The sequence below is a fragment of the Orbicella franksi genome, chromosome 13 (assembly GCF_964199315.1).
Source record: "Orbicella franksi chromosome 13, jaOrbFran1.1, whole genome shotgun sequence".
In the NCBI taxonomy this organism is placed as follows: Eukaryota; Metazoa; Cnidaria; class Anthozoa; order Scleractinia; family Merulinidae; genus Orbicella; species Orbicella franksi.
Genome location: NC_138157.1, coordinates 10,324,395 through 10,341,702, shown reverse-complemented (window position 1 = coordinate 10,341,702; position 17,308 = coordinate 10,324,395). Strand labels below are relative to the sequence as shown.

Below are 17,308 nucleotides of genomic sequence, written 5' to 3'. Positions count from 1 at the left end.
CTCCTTTGTTTAAACTTGATAAGTTTGAGAAATAATCCTACCAACCTCATCAATTCCAATACCCATCAATCCACTCTGTCCCCAAGGTACTGTCAGCTGATTGGCTGGGCTTGGCTCCCGTTGCCTTTGCTCCTCAGCAGTGGAAGGTCTGCTTCCCTGTGATGACGCGGCGGCATTTTCTGCAGGCTGAGGCGGCGAGCCAGGATGATCAGGTACTTCAATGGTCACGCTGTCAGTTTCTTGCACTTCTTGTTCTTCTCCTTCTTTGCCGTCTTCTGGTTGGCTGTCATCATCAACCTCACCTCCAATTCCTAGAAACAAGACCAGTAAGGGTTTAGAGTTAGTGAGTAAGTATTCACAACTCTCGTCCATTTTGTCCGCATGTTTACTATCCTCACTCTGCCCATCTCTGACTTATGTCTTCGTTCCAAAATAGCGCTTGGTACAAGACATTTTTTTTTCGAAAATATGCCCGATATCACTGTACATGAACTCAATTTAAAGTGCAAGGTTTTCTATCAGGGATGTAGCTATGGAAAAGAGATACAGACGCAGTTTCATGAACAAGCTCAACTGGCTTTTCTGGCCACCAAGTCGTTGATTTCTAGTGAAATCTAATTTAAGCGAGTGATAAATTGTACTTCAGCCGGTGAGATTACCCCGTTGCCGGCACTGAGCTACATTCCTTTTTCCACTAGATCTCATTTTGAAAAACAAAGGCAAAAAGGAACGTGGAAAGACGCCTTCTCGATCAACTTTCCAATTCACTTGCTATCCTCCTTTTCATATATATTTGAAGGAAAATCTTCATCTAAGGGACATTTTCACATACCACTAAATCCTCCCAATTGGGAGAATAGAAATATATGACAATGAGAGAGGAGAATCAGTATTTTGAGCTCTTGATACAAACCTTCATCTTCCTCTTTGTTTTCGAACTGTATAGCAGAGTCAATGAAGCTCCACCGGTACTTGACGTCCATGGGGCTGTGATTGGTCACTGTTACCACCTGCGTCACTTCTGTATCGTTCAGAATACAACCAAAGTCAACCTGCAATTTAAAATAATGAAATAAAAATAAATAACTTTATCAATTGTATTTAGCACTGTTGGGCTAAGGAAACAGATAATGAAACAGAAAACAAGCTATTAAGAATCCCAACTGGTGGGAGGCTGACCAGTTGGCTATTTAGACAACACGGTTGAGGAGTTGAACTCGGGGCTAGCGAGAACAAATCCACATAGCGGTAGGCTGGAGGATTTGGACCAGGTACCTCCAGATTTCAAATCCAGCGCCCTAAACCAGTTGGCCACGTCACATCCACAGAAGAATTAACAGAAGAGCGCTACATAATGACTGCTATCTATGTGTAAGCAAAACAGTGGCAAAGCTGGGCTAACAGATATGTTGTGCGTTACATTTTAAAATTGCATTGATTTGCATCAAACACTAAAATTTGCCCACATAAATTAGCAAGTGGAACCCAAAACGAAGAACGCTTGTTTTCCGATCCATAGATTTAACGTCAGAAAGTAAAGAAAGTTCAGGTCTCTAATAAGCAGGATGGCAGACACATTCTTGTGCCACAATTTCGTCACGTACCTTCTCCATCTCAAATGTAAGGTTAGGGAAAAACACTTCTCCTTTCAGATTCACGAAGTCCTGTAAAAAGGTAACAAAACATTGTAATACAACTTTAAAGATAAATCCGTACACTAACAAAGCTTGGTCGCTTACGGAAGGTTCGGCTGTATACCACCCAAAATGTCAAGCCTAGGTAGTCGCTTACGAGAGGTGGTCGTTTACAAGAGGTTCCAAATATAGTGATCTGACTTGGAAACGTTTGGTATTGTGGAAAACTAGTCGCTGAGGAGAGGTGGTCGCTTACGAGAGGCGGTCGCAAATGGAGGTTCGACTGTATCAAGATCAGTGAACACAGCTCGAGTACGAAATAAATAAAGGGTACATTTGTAGCTGCGAAAAAAAAATTCAGACAGAGGATAAATGAACAGCGCCCTTGCCTACAACTTAAATTGTTCTCCCATCAGCCCAACATGAATCAATGATCAATCAACTTATCAAGTCATTTCAAGCTTTCGTGACTACAACTGAGTGTTTTTTCGTTATAGCTAGAACGTCTGAAAAAAAAGAAAAGACATTTTGTTTACCTTTTGGGGATGTTCTTTAAATGATACTTCAAGCTGACTCTCTGCGGTTCTGGTCACAAAGTCTTCTTTGTAGGAGGGATCAAACTGGATCAATACAGGAATATTCTCACCAACACCGAGTGACACCTCCTATAAGCAAAAAAATAATAATAACTTTTATAGGGAACATAAATTCTCTCATAATCGGCATCACTTTTGCTTGGTCCACATGAAAACCGGTTGTACTGACTTGCTAGGTTCTACGACAACTTTAGTCAAACAGCGGCAGAATAACTCACCGATTGAGAAGATTTGACATTGATAGGCGCCCAGCGTGGATCCTCTACAAGCAGTTGAAAGGGATAAGTAGCCTCTAACACAACTGTGAGGGGGAGTGACGACACATTGTGCATCATAACTTGTTTGGTCTCCACTTCAAGCGTACTCTCTGGATACTACAATAAGTAAAAAGGTATCTGATGAAATAAAATCTTTGGCTTTGGAATAACACAAGCCATTTCTTATCTTCAAATAAGTACATAAAAAATACTGAGTAAATAAACATACTCATGCACAAAGTTTAAAACATCATTCGAGCTTCGAGTGTGTAAAGTTACATGGTTCATGACCTCTCACATCTCCATTTTCTTTTCACCAGACAATCCCTTTATAGAGTATTGATTTGTACTTCTTGCAATAAGTTCCTTTAATTTTTTTTCAACACAGCCTGTCAGAACTTGTTCCAAACAACATAATCTCAAACAATAATACGCTCATTTTCCTGATCCATTCACTAAGAACATCACACACTCTGGAACAGAAGTCTCTCGTAAAGAAACCACTGACTTTAATTCAACAACCAAACTTTTCTTTTCCTCACCTTCATGACACAGAAGTTGACATCTCTCTGAGAAAAAGACAGCAGTGGGTTGATAAACTCAGCACTAACGTCCACCTTCATAATACGTTCCTTGCCAGTACTGGTGCCTATAATAGCATGACAGAACATGCGCTCCTTCACGGTTTGTGGCCTTTAACAAACAGAAAGTGAAGTTGCTTTTAGTTAATTTAGTTAACTTTAGTAATTATGCTGTTCTGTGCATGGTAAAATTAAACTTTGAGCAAGGTTGTAGCTGACTGGTGGCGACAATTGCCATCAACTTTATGATCTCAGCCAGCTAATCAGCTGGCCATTCTTCTAATAGGCCACGTTCGATCTATCAATATTCTAACATGACTCCGAGGCTTTTGGGTCATAACTGTAAATGTTTTAGTTTCTTTTGTCTCTTAATTCCCAAAAGAGACTTGAATACGAAGAAAACAACACCAAATATAGAAGTTTGTCCTGAAAGCCTCGGAGCCATGTTAGAATAATTAACAATTATTCCATGAAACCGCGTTGGATATGAAGTGATAAATAACCAACGAGCGCGTAGCGCGAGTTGGTTATGATCACTTCATATCCAACAAGGTCGAATGGAATAATTGTTTTAGTATATTCTTAATCGGGTTTTTGCCGCCGATTTTTATTTCAACAATTTTACAGAGCGGAAAATTTTTAAACTTGGCGCACTGTTTTCCATATAAGGTAAAACTCCGACTAATGGCTCATAGTCGGAGTTTTTGAGCCAATCAGAGAGCTAGAAATGCAATAGTCGGAGCTGAGAATATACTAATTATTGATATATAAAGCGTGGCCTATTCTTTAAAGAAAAAACAATGCAAAATCAGGTGCCTGTTGCAGCAATTAAATGCAACGAATTATAGCTGCCTACTTCAAAACTTTGTGACAACCCTGCTTTAAGCCATGGTAGTGTTTCAGGAAAATATATCATAAAAAACCCTGGGAGAATTGTCAGAAATTACAGTGTAGTCCTTCATCCGATCACATGTTCTTTTGACAGGTAATCCAGGGCTTTCATTAACATTTTCAGCAGGAGAGCAACTGATTCTAACAGACACCAAAACGTTTTGAACTGAACTTCTTTATATGAAAACTTCCAACCAGGCGCACAAAATCATCCTCACAGCCGGTCAATTTGCTCAGTGCCCGGCCCTTAATAAAACCCCTGGTAATCTGTTACAACTAACAAAGAGTTCATGTTTGAAATGTCAGATTCTGAGTGAATTGAAGTAAATTAAAATTGTATGAACGCACATCTCTTTGTGGCAGTCAAATAAAAACATTGTTGTTGGCATAGTACGGTAAACTATGGCAGTCACTTTCAATACAAAGTCAACAAGTGGTTAAAACTGCTGGTTTACTTACATTTCACAGTAGCCTTCAAGCTGTACTTTTTGGCTCTCACCAGGATGAAGAACCATTCGGTCAGGAGTCAGCTGGAAGACTGGCCTGGGGGGATCAGCAGGTGGTGGCACTCCCTAGAGAAACATACAGTTTCATTAAGAAATGCATAATTATAGAACAATGTGCAGTTCCAGAAAATATCCATACTCCCCGCACAGAAGGGATTGGAATTTCCTGGGGGTGGGGGGTTCTGTAAGACCAAACAGTTTAAAGAAATGTATACAGCTTAATTGGAATTTCCACATGACAACTTGTAGTGAATAAGTAGACATGATGGGGCAGAAGATGCATATTTCTTTCAGTCTGTTCAAAAGTGGTAAACAGAGAACTCTTCAATAATCAAGCATGTTTAATAGGCCAAAAACGCTTTCAAAACGGTAACACGGTAATCCCTAAACTAGCACCAAACTCTCTAGGACACAACTCCTGCTGAAAATAAAAAACCGTCAACTCTACACACAAATATAATAGTACATGTAACTTAACTTGTACACGTGATAATCATACGCATAACTTTCAAATTCAATTTAATGTCTCTTAGGGCGCACACACACTTTGGTAACTGTCTTCCTGACACCTTCCATAACCTAGCCTATATCTGTATCTAAAAGACAGCTCTATTGTGTGTTCCAGAGTACACGAAGATGCTATGACCTTCCTAAGATCTTACCTGGAATCTCATGTCATCTGGGTTATATTCAGTTTTCTTTTTGGTCCTGTATGGCAGGAAACCTTCAGTTGTCCAATAGATCTGCTGAGGCCTACGCCCACTGTTCGTCAGTGTAAACCACCTCTTTACCGGCTGGCAACTGAACTGAGGACCCAGTTTGACGGCCGGGGCTAAAGGAGGGTCACTGACAATGGTGGTTCCAGAGCCATACGCCATGAGGCTGACTGTTTGGATCTGACTGTCACTGATGTTAATTGACAACTTGTCCTGGAATCTAGCATAAAAAATATATACTCTAACTAGAGCAGGTGTTGACAAACAATTTGAATGATAATTTTTTGGATGATTACCCTCTGATGATGGCAGTTTCAGAATATAAATTATGAAGTATTATTTACACCTTTTAGTTACTATGTACAATTTAGTATGTAGTATTCTACCATACGGGCCACTGAAATTTGAGGCTCCTTTTAATTTGTTGCCAAAATGTCTCGTGACTTTTCACCAAGTTTGATGCAGCCCCACACAAATGTGCCTAATATCTCTCCTTGCTGAGAAAAAGTCAGAAACACTAAGCACGTCTTGGTACAGTAGAGCAACATTGTGATCGCTGTATAATTTATGTACTTTGTTTGTAATTCTCCAGCTCAAATCACTGACCAGTCGGAGTTTCTCTTAGATTTGGTGGAGCAGCCATCCCCAAAGAGAGACATGGGCCAGCATACTCAGGTTAACTTGTCACTCAAAAAACATCCAAAGTGCCTTACTTGACAGTATCATCCACATTTGCTGTCACTTTAAGTTTCAATGCATTCTCAGGAGAAATAACACCCTGGGCTGGTTCAACAGAAAACAGAGAATTTGGATGCACCTGCAAATTAAACAAGACACAAGAAGCACATTTAGAGGCACACGCTAATGGACTGTTATTAAAAACAGTACAGTTCTAAAATGTTCAGCCATTGACTTACCATAGAGCAAGAAAATTGGGCTGGAATGAGAGACTCGTTGGAAAGTCGTACAATCTTGGAGATATCTGTTAGGACTGGGATGGTGCCGTAATTAACATGGCTGGGAGTCACATGTACCACAGGTCCCTCACCAACACACTGAATCTGGACTCCCTGTTTAATAAGTTTACATTCAAAATGTAAGTATTTATTACCTTAAGTATATACTAATACATGTACGACAGATATTTTTTTTTTTTTAATTCGCTTAATGAGATCTACATGTACATGAGGTCAGAAGGTGGAGATGGAAAAAATTGGATATCATCTTTTTCTCTACCACAATTTAGCCATCTATAAAAAGTAAAATTTCGTTTCTGGTTGGCTTAGAACCCACGTATACTATAAGATGAAGACCTGAGACTACCCAGACCCGTGAGCTCAAAAAAAGGAGATAAAAAATACAGGTATTTGTCATACACCACTTAGTCCTTTGACAAACAGTTTCTTGCAATCAAAGTGGTAGCTAACAAGGACGTGTTAAAAGTGATTACAACACTGCTCACCTTGTGCATTTTTTGATGCTATAAAGTTTCTTCAACTTACCAATGGTGCATCACTGCTACCAAAGATCATAAAATAAGCCATTGTGGTAACTTCCTCCAGGCACTCTGCTGTTATATGAAGAGGTACCTTCTTGAATGAATGAGGCTGGATTATTCCCTGCAAACATACAATGTAAAGTACTCTTCAGTAAAACAAAGCATGCTGTATGTCACTTTGTAAAGTACAAATATGTCCTCATTCAAACTTGTAGGAGAAAATCTGGTTAGAAGACCCAGATACAATGATGTACTAGCCTGGCAGGCATTCTCAATAGCCCCCACCAAAATTTCTTACTAGCATGATCTGGATGATTATCTCTTACAGTACTTAATAGGTAATTTGACTTTCCTCAAAATGTGCCCAAAAAAACCTTCACTTGCTTGTTGAGCAGGTGAAAAGTAGAATCAATTAGCCCCACAGCAAAATTCAATGGTCCCAAAGCATTGCACACAACTTTCTTTGCATGCTGGTTAGTAACTCACAGGCATACCTATGAACAACTCATCAGTTTACTGCATAACAGATCAATATACATGCAGGTCTAAATGGAGTTAACAAAATTTTGGCCTTAATTATCAACTTTAGATCTCCAACCTGTCTAAATCACATATTCACACCAGCTTACTTAACGATGACAGTATGCATTATATTAAGGACAGTGCCTACATGTACTTTTGTTAGTGCACACACGTTCTGCACATCAAGCAAGCCATGGTTTAAGCGCCACGCGCGCACTGGGGTTGACATTGACGCAATCAACCATGCTACCAAGTGCACGACTAAAATGAAAGCAAAATTCTCTCTGTGACCAAACCAAGTTTAATGAATCTGTACTTAAACCAGGAACACTAGAATACCAGCACATTGCTAACCTCTAACTGTTAACGTCTTCCAGTTGAAAAACCAGCTGTTATCTGTCAAAAATTATACTGAAATCCAACTGTAAACATGTACCAGCAGATGGCTGGTTGTGAGCAAAAGGTATTTAGACTGCATTTTCGCTGAACCAGAGGGAGGCTGTCAGAGACACTAAAAGCGCTGTTGCAATGATTTTGTTGTTAAAAACATACCAAACACGGTTTTTATGTTACCATTTGCCATATAGTTTAAAGATCTTTTTAAATGTGTTTGCTTTTCTGTATGTAAAGGAAAATTCTAAGGAAATCTGTGGAGAAATACGCTTTCCTTCTTTTTCAGAAAAATGCTGATGTCAGCATTTTTCTTGAGACTCAAGGCTAATTATCTCAAAAAAATGCCTGCTATCCCCATTTTTCTTTTTGGATTCCAATAGCCCTTGGAAAGATCTATTTTTTCCGCGTGGTCCTAACCTCGCGCAAAAACCTTTGTATTTAGTAGGCACCGTCCTTAAAAGGTCTCTGGTTTGAAACCACTGTCACACCATCTCATGATCACTTCATCAGTCACTCCCTACGTCAGCGACTGAGTATTCGGTATGGATGTATCACTCACTATGACAGCAAATCAGTGTTCAGTATGGATGTATGCTGCTGTTATAGAATGCAGCAGGATAGCATTTAAATGGTTACCCAGCTTTATGTCCTTCCCATCTCACCTTTGGTTCAGGACTTGAATACAAGATTGGTGTCACATCTTCAACAACCTGTGGAGCGGAGAGTTCAATACCACATTTTAAATACAATTTGATACAAACCACACACCACACCAATTCACTGTAAAGGTCAAAAAAACATACATGTAAGCAAATGTGCATGTACCTGTGACAGCAACTCATATTTGGCAGGAAGATCAGACTCATTGAGCAGATCGACTAATAACTCATAAGGGTGATGGAGGAAGCAGCGTCCATAATCCAAGATTGGTGTAGAGACAGTAATGGGTGGGACAACACACCTGTCCAGAAAATAGGCATTAAACAATGTCTCATAAGCATCATAAAATGCATCAAAATTTGCAAGGACTAACATGAGCCTTATCTGTCACTTGGCATGAAGAAAGTTTGCTCCAGCAAATTACACATTAAAAATCTGATTGTTCATTGAGATAATATTTCCCAAATTGAAGCCTTTTTTCACTTGGCCATATAACATTTGTTGCAGTTAAAATGTATTTTTAGCATAAAATTTCTCCCCTTAGTTTCAAATAATGGCAATGAACATCAAACAAAGGAATTAAAAATCAGCCTGTCTTGAAAAATAATTAAACTAAAACAACCACAGGGAGAAATTTGAGAAATTTATCAGAAAGGATAAGGTTAACAGTTGTAAACAGCCTTTTTTTCTGAACTATAGCAATACAGCCTCTGTAAGTGACAAAACCCAGAATGTTTTTAGAAAATAGCCCAAAGAAAATATGCACACTGATTTGTTCAAAATTGTGTTTCTATAACTTGATAGAAACACAGTCTAACTAGTACAAGCTGCTGACGTAATGATGTGAGAAAAGAGAATTTACATTTCGATGATCAAAGTAAACAAGTGTTTTTTGTTTTTTTTCCGGCATGGAATTATCTAAAAGAAACAGACATGTTCTCTGTGTTGCTATCGAGTTAACTATAGAAACACTTGTGAAAGTTTGGGAGAACTCGGAAAAGCGGCAGAAACACTCGCGTGTCGGCTCATGTTCCCACAGCATTTCTTGTTCTCCCAAACTTCCACTCTGATTTCTATAACGCAATAGAAACATTGCACATGTTTTCTATTTCTTACATAATTCATGAAAGATGAACTTACTTGGCTATTATTGGAAGTGATAGAATCTCTTCTCCAACTCCATCCACATCCACCACCAAAGCAATTTCATACTTTTTGACAGTGGTTGACACAAAGTCCACCTGGAGAACAAAAAGTGAACAACACAAGTTTATGAAAGTTACTTATTCCATACATTTCAAAAAGTTCATTGAAAGCAGCTACATGTAAGTCAACATTCCACAAACAGATAAGAATCAAAATGATATGAACATGTAGGCTTGTTGTATCACTATTGTTCAATACTACATGTTTCTATGAATAGGCATAGATCTAGGATAAATGATGACCAGTTTACAAAATAATAAGTGTGGGAGGCAAAAGCTTCTAGAGGGGTCCATGCAGGGCCAAGTTCCCCTGGAAATGTTTTTCATTTTAACCCCTAAAAGTCCCCATTCCTGAGGGTTTCTGAGTCATTCTGAAAATCCGCCCAATTTCCGTTAAACAGAGGAAGCCAGTATGGATCCACCCCTGATGAAGGTCCCCTACACTGAAGATGGTTGGCCTCTCATCTACAAGAAACAGTAGACACCCTTGTCACCTTTACATCCAGCTCTCCTTGAGGAGCAATAGTGCCAGTTGACGGGGAAATATCAAACTCCCTTGGAGAAGGCATGCTGGTGCTACCAACATCACTGAGGTTACTGTCAATCAGGCTATCGTCACGACTGTGCATTTCCTCACTGGCCCAGCCGTCAGCTGGTACACGCAAGTTGAATGTCATGGGGATTAGGGAAGTATTCACCAGAGTGCAGTACCGAGTATTCACAAAACCTGCAAGTTGAAGTGTGGTGGAAATTGCAGCATTAAACATATTATAGCTCTGTACTATGTATGTTACTTACTTTAAAATGATAGCTACAAGGCTTAAATCATGTAAAGAAAAAACATCAAACTGCGCATTACAGTTTATGGACATGATCATGTGTCAACAGAAACTTTTCCACAAAGTACAAGGGAGGCTTTATTGGCATGCAGTTTTGTAAGAGCATCTATTATTGCCACACCAACACATATATAAACACCATTTTATGTTATTTCACAATAAAAGTTAACGTTAAAAAACAACGTTTCGACCATTTGACGGTCATTTTCCGTCGAACGCTCAAAACGTCATTGTTTTTTAATCTTAACTTTTACAGTGAAATCCGTTTCTAAAAATTTGTTGATTCACATTTTATGCTATTGTATTAAAAGGAAACTGTGAGTAGTTGTCAAACATTTAAATCTGTAGTTCTATGTACAGCACTTTGACCACAAGAATTACTGTATGTTCCAACCATTTCACCATCTACACTCTTGAAAGGGATAATTCAGGGCAAAATAACATGCATGTACTTAATGGACATTTAGATGAGAAACATCTGACACTTACCATAAGAAACTACACCAAATTTCAGCTTTGGTATATTGAAGTGAAATGTGGGACCGATGACAGATCCACTGGAGAGCAAAGAAAACAGTAATTACTAAACTACTTTGAATATATAATTACACATGTACAAAAAGAAACTTGATCAAAAACAAATTAAAACCCAATAAAACTTACATGATCTTTAATTGAAGTCTTTCTGGTGAACCTTCCACAGCAAACTCAAAAACTTCTTTGAAATCACCAAGTATGGGTGAGCAGAAGTGAATCTAAACAAAATATACTGGTAAATCAAGTCGGGCTTTGTTCACTTTTAGTGAGGTACATGTTTGGTTTATGTACAATTCACTTGCTTTTTATCTGTTTGAATTCTAACAACTAATACTCAAAACATCATGTACAAAAGGCCTCCCTAGAAACTTACAAAAGCACATTAACGCAAATTGTTTTTTGTTTTTTGTTTTTTTACCTGAATGGCCTGATAACCTCCAGGAATGACAATTCCTTGGGCAGGAGAAAAGGAAAACTGGGGACCAAATTGAGTATCAGAAGGAAGAAGTTGAAACACTGCATCTATATCGCCCTTGTTGCACAAAACAACCTGCAAGGAATAAGACAGCAGTTTATTTGGTTACAGGTAATCTAGAGGTGTACTATAACATTTGTAAAATCTTCCTCAATATGGTCAAATCTACAAAGGAGGACAGCTGGTCACAGGATCAGATGAAGAAGGGCTGCACTGATTTGAAAGGATGGTTGCAGTAGCCAGAACTCTTACTAATAAATGGCAGGACAGTCCATTTTTGAGGTATTTTGCATCAAACAATATTTCAGCTCAAGCAAAGTACACTTGATATTCTAGAAAAGGCTTATAAAATATTTCTTGGAAATATGTAAAACTTGTAAAAAGCTGTAAAAGGTTTACAACACTGTTAGCTAGAAACTTTGAGACAGTGAACCAGGTTCTTATTTTTTTGACCTTGCACAATGTTCAGTTCCAGAAAATATCCATACTCTCCCCACAGAAGGGATTGGAATTTCCTGGGGGTTGGGGGGTTCTGTAAGACCAAAAAATTTAAAGAAATGTATGAAACTCAATCGGAATTTCCAGAGGGGTGGGGAGGACTTAGCAAAAATTCCCTTCCGTGGGGGAGGTATGGATATTTTCTGGAACAACACAATCTCATTTTGCAGTTCTTTTCATTAGTTATGGTATCATCTTAATAGTTATTAATTGGATGACTTATAGCTCTTTTACAGCAAAAAGGAGATGGGAAATTACTGTTTACCTCATATGAATGCTGAGAATTCAGGAACACATTGCCAATATCTAATGTGTCCAAAGAGAAATGCACTTGTGGGCCAGTGCCATCCCCTCTGATTCTCAAGGGCAGCCTTGATTCTCTTCCTGTCACATCACAATAGATAGTTCTGGCATAACTAAAGAAAAAAACACTCACAATCAGTGTCACTGGGAATCTGTCACAAATTCTCTTCTCAGGTAGTACATTTTATTAAAAATACTCAAAGGAATATTGTTAGCAGAGCCCATGACCTAACTGACAAAACTGAGAGGAGTCTCATAAGTTGATGGATGCCCAATGTTTCTTATTTCCTTTTCACCCAAAAATTCCAGGCTTTGTGATTGCAGGTTATACATTTGAAAAGCCAGCTAGAGTAAAATTAGCTTGTAGTCTGTTTCCCATAACTTTAATAATTATACACTGTCATGTGATAGCTAGTGAAAGAGTATAAGAAGATAAGTCTTTGTGTACGAGCTATTTATTCCATTTATTTCGTAATGTAGGAATGGGTAGTGCATCTTAACAGAACTGTACATGTATGTATTACAAGGTTTGTACCTCTGGGCTTCTTGAGGTTTGAAGTTAATATTTATTTCTGCTTGGGAATTTGGCCAGATCTCTCCTTCCTAGAAAAAAAGACATACCCATGCATGTAGCTGTGTTAGGTAAATGTAACAAAACTCACATTAATTCAGACTGCTGCTTAGAAGATACTTAACCAGAGGGATAAAATTAACGGTTACTTTTCATATAATTAGGGTACAATGTTAACATTATTATATATGCAGTGATCCATCTAACTGCACGTCCCACGTCTCAGACTCATAATTTTCCTAAAAGACACACAGTCAAATTTAGTCCCAGATGCATCCCATTGAACACAAAAAAATTAACTTCTCTCTATTACGATCATGACTTGATGACTTTTCTTCTCTATTTATGAAAAATTTCAAAATACGTATCAAAGTAAGCAGCGTGTGATCATATTTTGATTAGGTTCTAATATTTTAATCTTAATTAACTTTTCTTAGTAGTCTTTTTAAATTATGTACATATTTTATTACATATTTTTAAGGATTTTTACCCCCCACCCCCCACCCTGCTTTTTACTTTTTTTATTTAATGTCTTGCAGTGATGGGAGCATGCCTCCCTTTGCAAGACCCCCATAATGTAGATATAGATGTAGATGTAAAGCGCACATCATTACGTTCTGGTCATTACAGGCTCAATTTTCATGATCAGCAGTATTTTACAGAAGTGTGTGTTTTTCGATTCCATATGCGTGCCTTCTGTCTCTTCCTGCTTGCTTTCATAAGGCGGACATTGTCATTCCAATTACATGCCACCAAAGAAAAAACAAACACAGCTCTCATTTGCAAAACACCCCAAAGCGAGTAAACATCAAGAACAAGACTGAAGCAGCAACTGCAATAGAGAAGGATGATGCGAAAGCAAATGAAGACAATGAAGAATCAGCACAAGCAAACTCTGCGAAAGCTAAGGAACAAAGAATTTTTGAGCCGTGGCTCAAAACATATTTGTGGGTGGTCTACGAGAAAAATGGAAATTATATGTATTGTAAAGTCTGCCCAAAGGCTAGGAAATCGAACGGAATGAGTGAGGTAGCTTTCAAAACACCACACTAAATCGGCATGCTGGTCTCCTCGAACACAAGATGGCCCTCCAAGGTAAAAAAAAATAACTAATAAAATACAAAGCTCTGATTTAATTGTACGTGTTATTCAGAGGCACAACTCATATAATGATGAGTGTGGGACTAACACTCCTGTGTGTGGGACTCATGGGGTTTTGGCTGTGTGAGTCCCTGGACTCACTACTGCCTTTTTCTAGATGGATCACGGTATATGTACAGTGCTCTACAGCTGAAAATAAACTTTTATATACATGTTCATTTGTATAATGTGCACTTAATTAAAAGGCTTACCACTGGGTCAATGGTGACTATTGAGTCTGCATAGAGCATCTTATCATCATTCACAACCTGTGATGAAATGTTTGAAAACCATAACTATTTAGTTTTATGCACCATCTACCATGTACTTACGTGCATATTAATGAACCTAAATAGTTGACTGTATAGTTTATTACCTTAATTTTCACAAAACATTGACATTTGTACAAAAAATGGCTGTACAATTGGTACTACTTTAAGTGCTATTTTTCACAAATTAAACTTTGCATTGTCTTCATTTCAAGATCAGCTAGACATTAACTGATTAGGTTTCACTAAAATTTACATGTAAGTTGGACATTTAATTTTCACAATTCTCATTTACCTGCATTTTGTTTTTAAATTTTCTAGTCAAGATTGACATTTGATCTCTCAGAGTCGGATCACTGAGGCATTCTTCAAAGAACTCATCTTTTTCAGCATTTTCCTCACTTTCAAGGTCCATATAAAACCTAAAAAGAAAAAGAACCAACAAAATGTCAAATGTTGTTTCTGACACCTCCACACTCTGATAACAGGATCCTTCAAGTCAAGCTAAAGGCTGAGGATTGGCACACGGTTAGTACAATGTGATCATCTCAGGGAATGCAAACTACAGGAGCTTTGGAAAGCCATTCTTTTCCTTGCACTACTTGTACCGCTACAGAGAAACTCCACCTTGAAAGGGAAGATACTCACCTGTCTTTATGTTGTAGTTCTTCTCTGAGTGTTGCAAATTTTGTCCACTTGTACTGGACAATTATATCACTTCTGTTTGAAATAGTAACTGACCTGGAATTTGAATTTTAAAAACTTGAAATTAATAGATATCCAAACTAATCCACCTTTATCTGGCTCACCAGTATATGTAGCACAAATTACAAGTAAGCCCGACTTTATGAAATGGATGTAGCTATGATATATTCCAAAACTTATCTATGAGTAAGCAACCATGGCCGGGATACATTGAAGACCCGGGAGGGGGGAGGGGCACTGCCATATATGGGCTACATTGGTATGTGCCACTGTAAAGGGTATGGTTTTCAAGCAGTTTACTCTAGGATAGGGTATATAAATCAGAGCGTTTGGGTCTAGAATAGAGTATCATTTTTCACAAAACTGACTAGTTGGTTGAAGATTTTATCTAGATCTAAACTAAGGAAACCAGGAATTGCCACTCAAAAGTATAAAAAAAAAATCAAATCGGCACGTTTAAATGTACAAAAATCAGCCTCAACAGTGTCGATAGATGGGGGGATTTGGGGAGTTTACAAACACCCAGAAATTCCCAAAGTATCTCCCCCCCCCCCCCCCCCCGGGACTAAAGAGGTCCTATGTTAGAGGGGTTATCAATCTCAACCATCTGAATTTTAGTACTTTTCATATCACAAGTTCTAGGGGTCCCTACATCGCAGTCAGAATTTCAGTGGAAGCCAATAAGGATGTAATTCACTGTCATTTTATTGGCCTCTATTTGCATGTTACTGTTCTAAATGCCAATAATCGATAATCAGGGTCTCATTAAAATACCTTGAACATGTAGATTACCCAAGCTGAACAAAATAAATTTCAGTTTATCTTTCTCTCATTTAGAATACACATACAGTGTGATAGCAATCTAACACTGTTGCTCTACCTGTAAAACATCTTTATCACAAATTTTAATATACTAAACAGCAATGGCTGCACATTAAGAAAGAATCTGGATTAGCTTACCTCTGGGAAGCACAGGAAATGAAAGTGTTCTCCATTTTGACTGTGTTTTTATCCAGCCTGATGTTATAGTCAGTAGCAGCTCCATACAAACTTATAAAGATGTCTTCTCCTGGAATAGGTTTGTCAAAAGCATCAGTCTCACTTGAAGGTAAAACTGATTAAACTCCACATAACACTACTAAACATATTACATGTATAATGGCAAAATTTGAAATGAAGTGACAAGTGGCTGCAAGGAGTGACAGCAACATATCATGAATCTGTACTTTTGTGGGTAAAGAATCAAGCAAAACACTTGTAACAGTGTTCAAATTACATGTGCATATAGATGTTTGGTTTGTTAATTTTTTTGTGGCAACACATGTTCAGCGTAAGCAAGAAAATCACAGCACGTCAGTCCAAAGTTATTTTACTACATCAGTGAAGGTGCGCTAGCACTGTTACTGCAGTGCTAGCACTTCTAGTTGTCTGCAGATGCTCATTCCTACATGCATGTAATAAATATGTGTTATACCTGTTTCATACTGAAGTATCATGTGACTAGCATGGTCTCCAGTCTGCAGAGCCTTGAAGTCCACATGAATCTGCATGCTCTCCCCTATAGCCAGCCGACCACTGTCTGGTGTGACAAAGAAAGGCTCCTGCATGGCCAGCTGGAACTTTGCATCACTGTTACCAATGTTTCGCACAAGAAGAGTCCTTGTGGTGGCATACTAAGTGTGAGAAATAATATTGTAACATGATCAGTGGTTAGGTTAGAGGATATATTATACCAGTACTAGAGCAATAGAGAGCTTCTTCCAGTTTGTTTACATGTAAAGCCTCATCTAAACATGAGGGGAGATTCAGAGAATTTGAGACAGTCATGCAAACTCAAGGCATAGTTGAGGGTTTGCATAATGTTTAACAATTCTCCCAAGCCCCAAAGTGTTTATATGAAGCTAATGTAAACATGGAAAAATTACTCTTACTATTGCTTTTACAAAATACTTCTCAAAAAGATGCGCAAATCTAAAATGTCACAACTGTGTTTACGTACTCTCGTCTAAGCACATGAGAATGTGCGTGGTATCTCGCATATTTTATGCAACCAAATATAAACATTTGCTTGGCAGCAATAATATTAATATCAATATAACAAAAATAAAGTAATCAAAATGTTTAACCTTGACTGGACATGTACCAAAGTTGATCTCATCAGGAAAATCAAGGATGGCCCTGGCTCCAACTGCCTTAACTGGTACTAGGAATTTTTCTCTTTCAGTGATGCAAATGAGTTCATGGGTGTAGTCCTATATGACGAGAAATTATAAAAATTTATACATGAGTTATGTTATTTGAATAAAAAAATATATTTGTAGAAAGCCAACTGAAGAATAAAATGAAAGAGGTAAATTGTTTTCAAGGCAACAGTATCCCAATACATTTACATAAAGTTCATCAGTAACAATAGTGAGTTTCCACAACCTGGTGGCTTCTTCAGATTCATGTGACCTGACTCCAAATCGAGATGACTGTTACTCTAAACATGACTTTAGCTTCTATTATTGAA

At 38.1% G+C, this 17,308-nt stretch overlaps 3 protein-coding genes across 4 annotated transcripts in view; 2 read left to right on the top strand and 1 right to left on the bottom strand.

The window, feature by feature from the left end:
- The window catches only part of LOC145465339 (uncharacterized), a 191,500-nt gene extending 183,251 nt beyond the window's left edge, over positions 1-8,249 (top strand). The window contains exon 3 of the mRNA XM_081449118.1: positions 7,796-8,249. The gene's annotated coding sequence lies outside the window, so the exon portion shown is untranslated. The remainder of the gene's footprint in view (positions 1-7,795) is intronic.
- Positions 1-17,308, top strand: part of LOC145465016 (uncharacterized) — a 286,590-nt gene that overhangs the window by 201,817 nt on the left and 67,465 nt on the right. The window lies entirely within an intron of this gene.
- LOC145465330 (hydrocephalus-inducing protein-like) overlaps positions 1-17,308 on the bottom strand; it is a 59,408-nt gene that overhangs the window by 39,012 nt on the left and 3,088 nt on the right. For both annotated transcript variants that reach the window (XM_081449108.1, XM_081449109.1), the window contains exons 5-30: positions 16,923-17,048; positions 16,271-16,469; positions 15,757-15,865; positions 14,740-14,832; positions 14,387-14,513; positions 14,035-14,091; positions 12,647-12,714; positions 12,074-12,224; positions 11,254-11,385; positions 10,962-11,053; positions 10,788-10,855; positions 9,954-10,186; positions 9,395-9,495; positions 8,420-8,555; positions 8,257-8,304; positions 6,684-6,800; positions 6,099-6,251; positions 5,895-5,998; positions 5,128-5,401; positions 4,419-4,531; positions 3,030-3,180; positions 2,449-2,604; positions 2,171-2,299; positions 1,605-1,664; positions 914-1,052; positions 46-311 (exon numbers count right to left, since the gene is read on the bottom strand). In XM_081449108.1, coding sequence (XP_081305234.1) covers positions 46-311; positions 914-1,052; positions 1,605-1,664; positions 2,171-2,299; positions 2,449-2,604; positions 3,030-3,180; positions 4,419-4,531; positions 5,128-5,401; positions 5,895-5,998; positions 6,099-6,251; positions 6,684-6,800; positions 8,257-8,304; positions 8,420-8,555; positions 9,395-9,495; positions 9,954-10,186; positions 10,788-10,855; positions 10,962-11,053; positions 11,254-11,385; positions 12,074-12,224; positions 12,647-12,714; positions 14,035-14,091; positions 14,387-14,513; positions 14,740-14,832; positions 15,757-15,865; positions 16,271-16,469; positions 16,923-17,048 — 3,402 coding nt within the window. The remainder of the gene's footprint in view (positions 1-45; positions 312-913; positions 1,053-1,604; positions 1,665-2,170; positions 2,300-2,448; positions 2,605-3,029; positions 3,181-4,418; positions 4,532-5,127; positions 5,402-5,894; positions 5,999-6,098; positions 6,252-6,683; positions 6,801-8,256; positions 8,305-8,419; positions 8,556-9,394; positions 9,496-9,953; positions 10,187-10,787; positions 10,856-10,961; positions 11,054-11,253; positions 11,386-12,073; positions 12,225-12,646; positions 12,715-14,034; positions 14,092-14,386; positions 14,514-14,739; positions 14,833-15,756; positions 15,866-16,270; positions 16,470-16,922; positions 17,049-17,308) is intronic.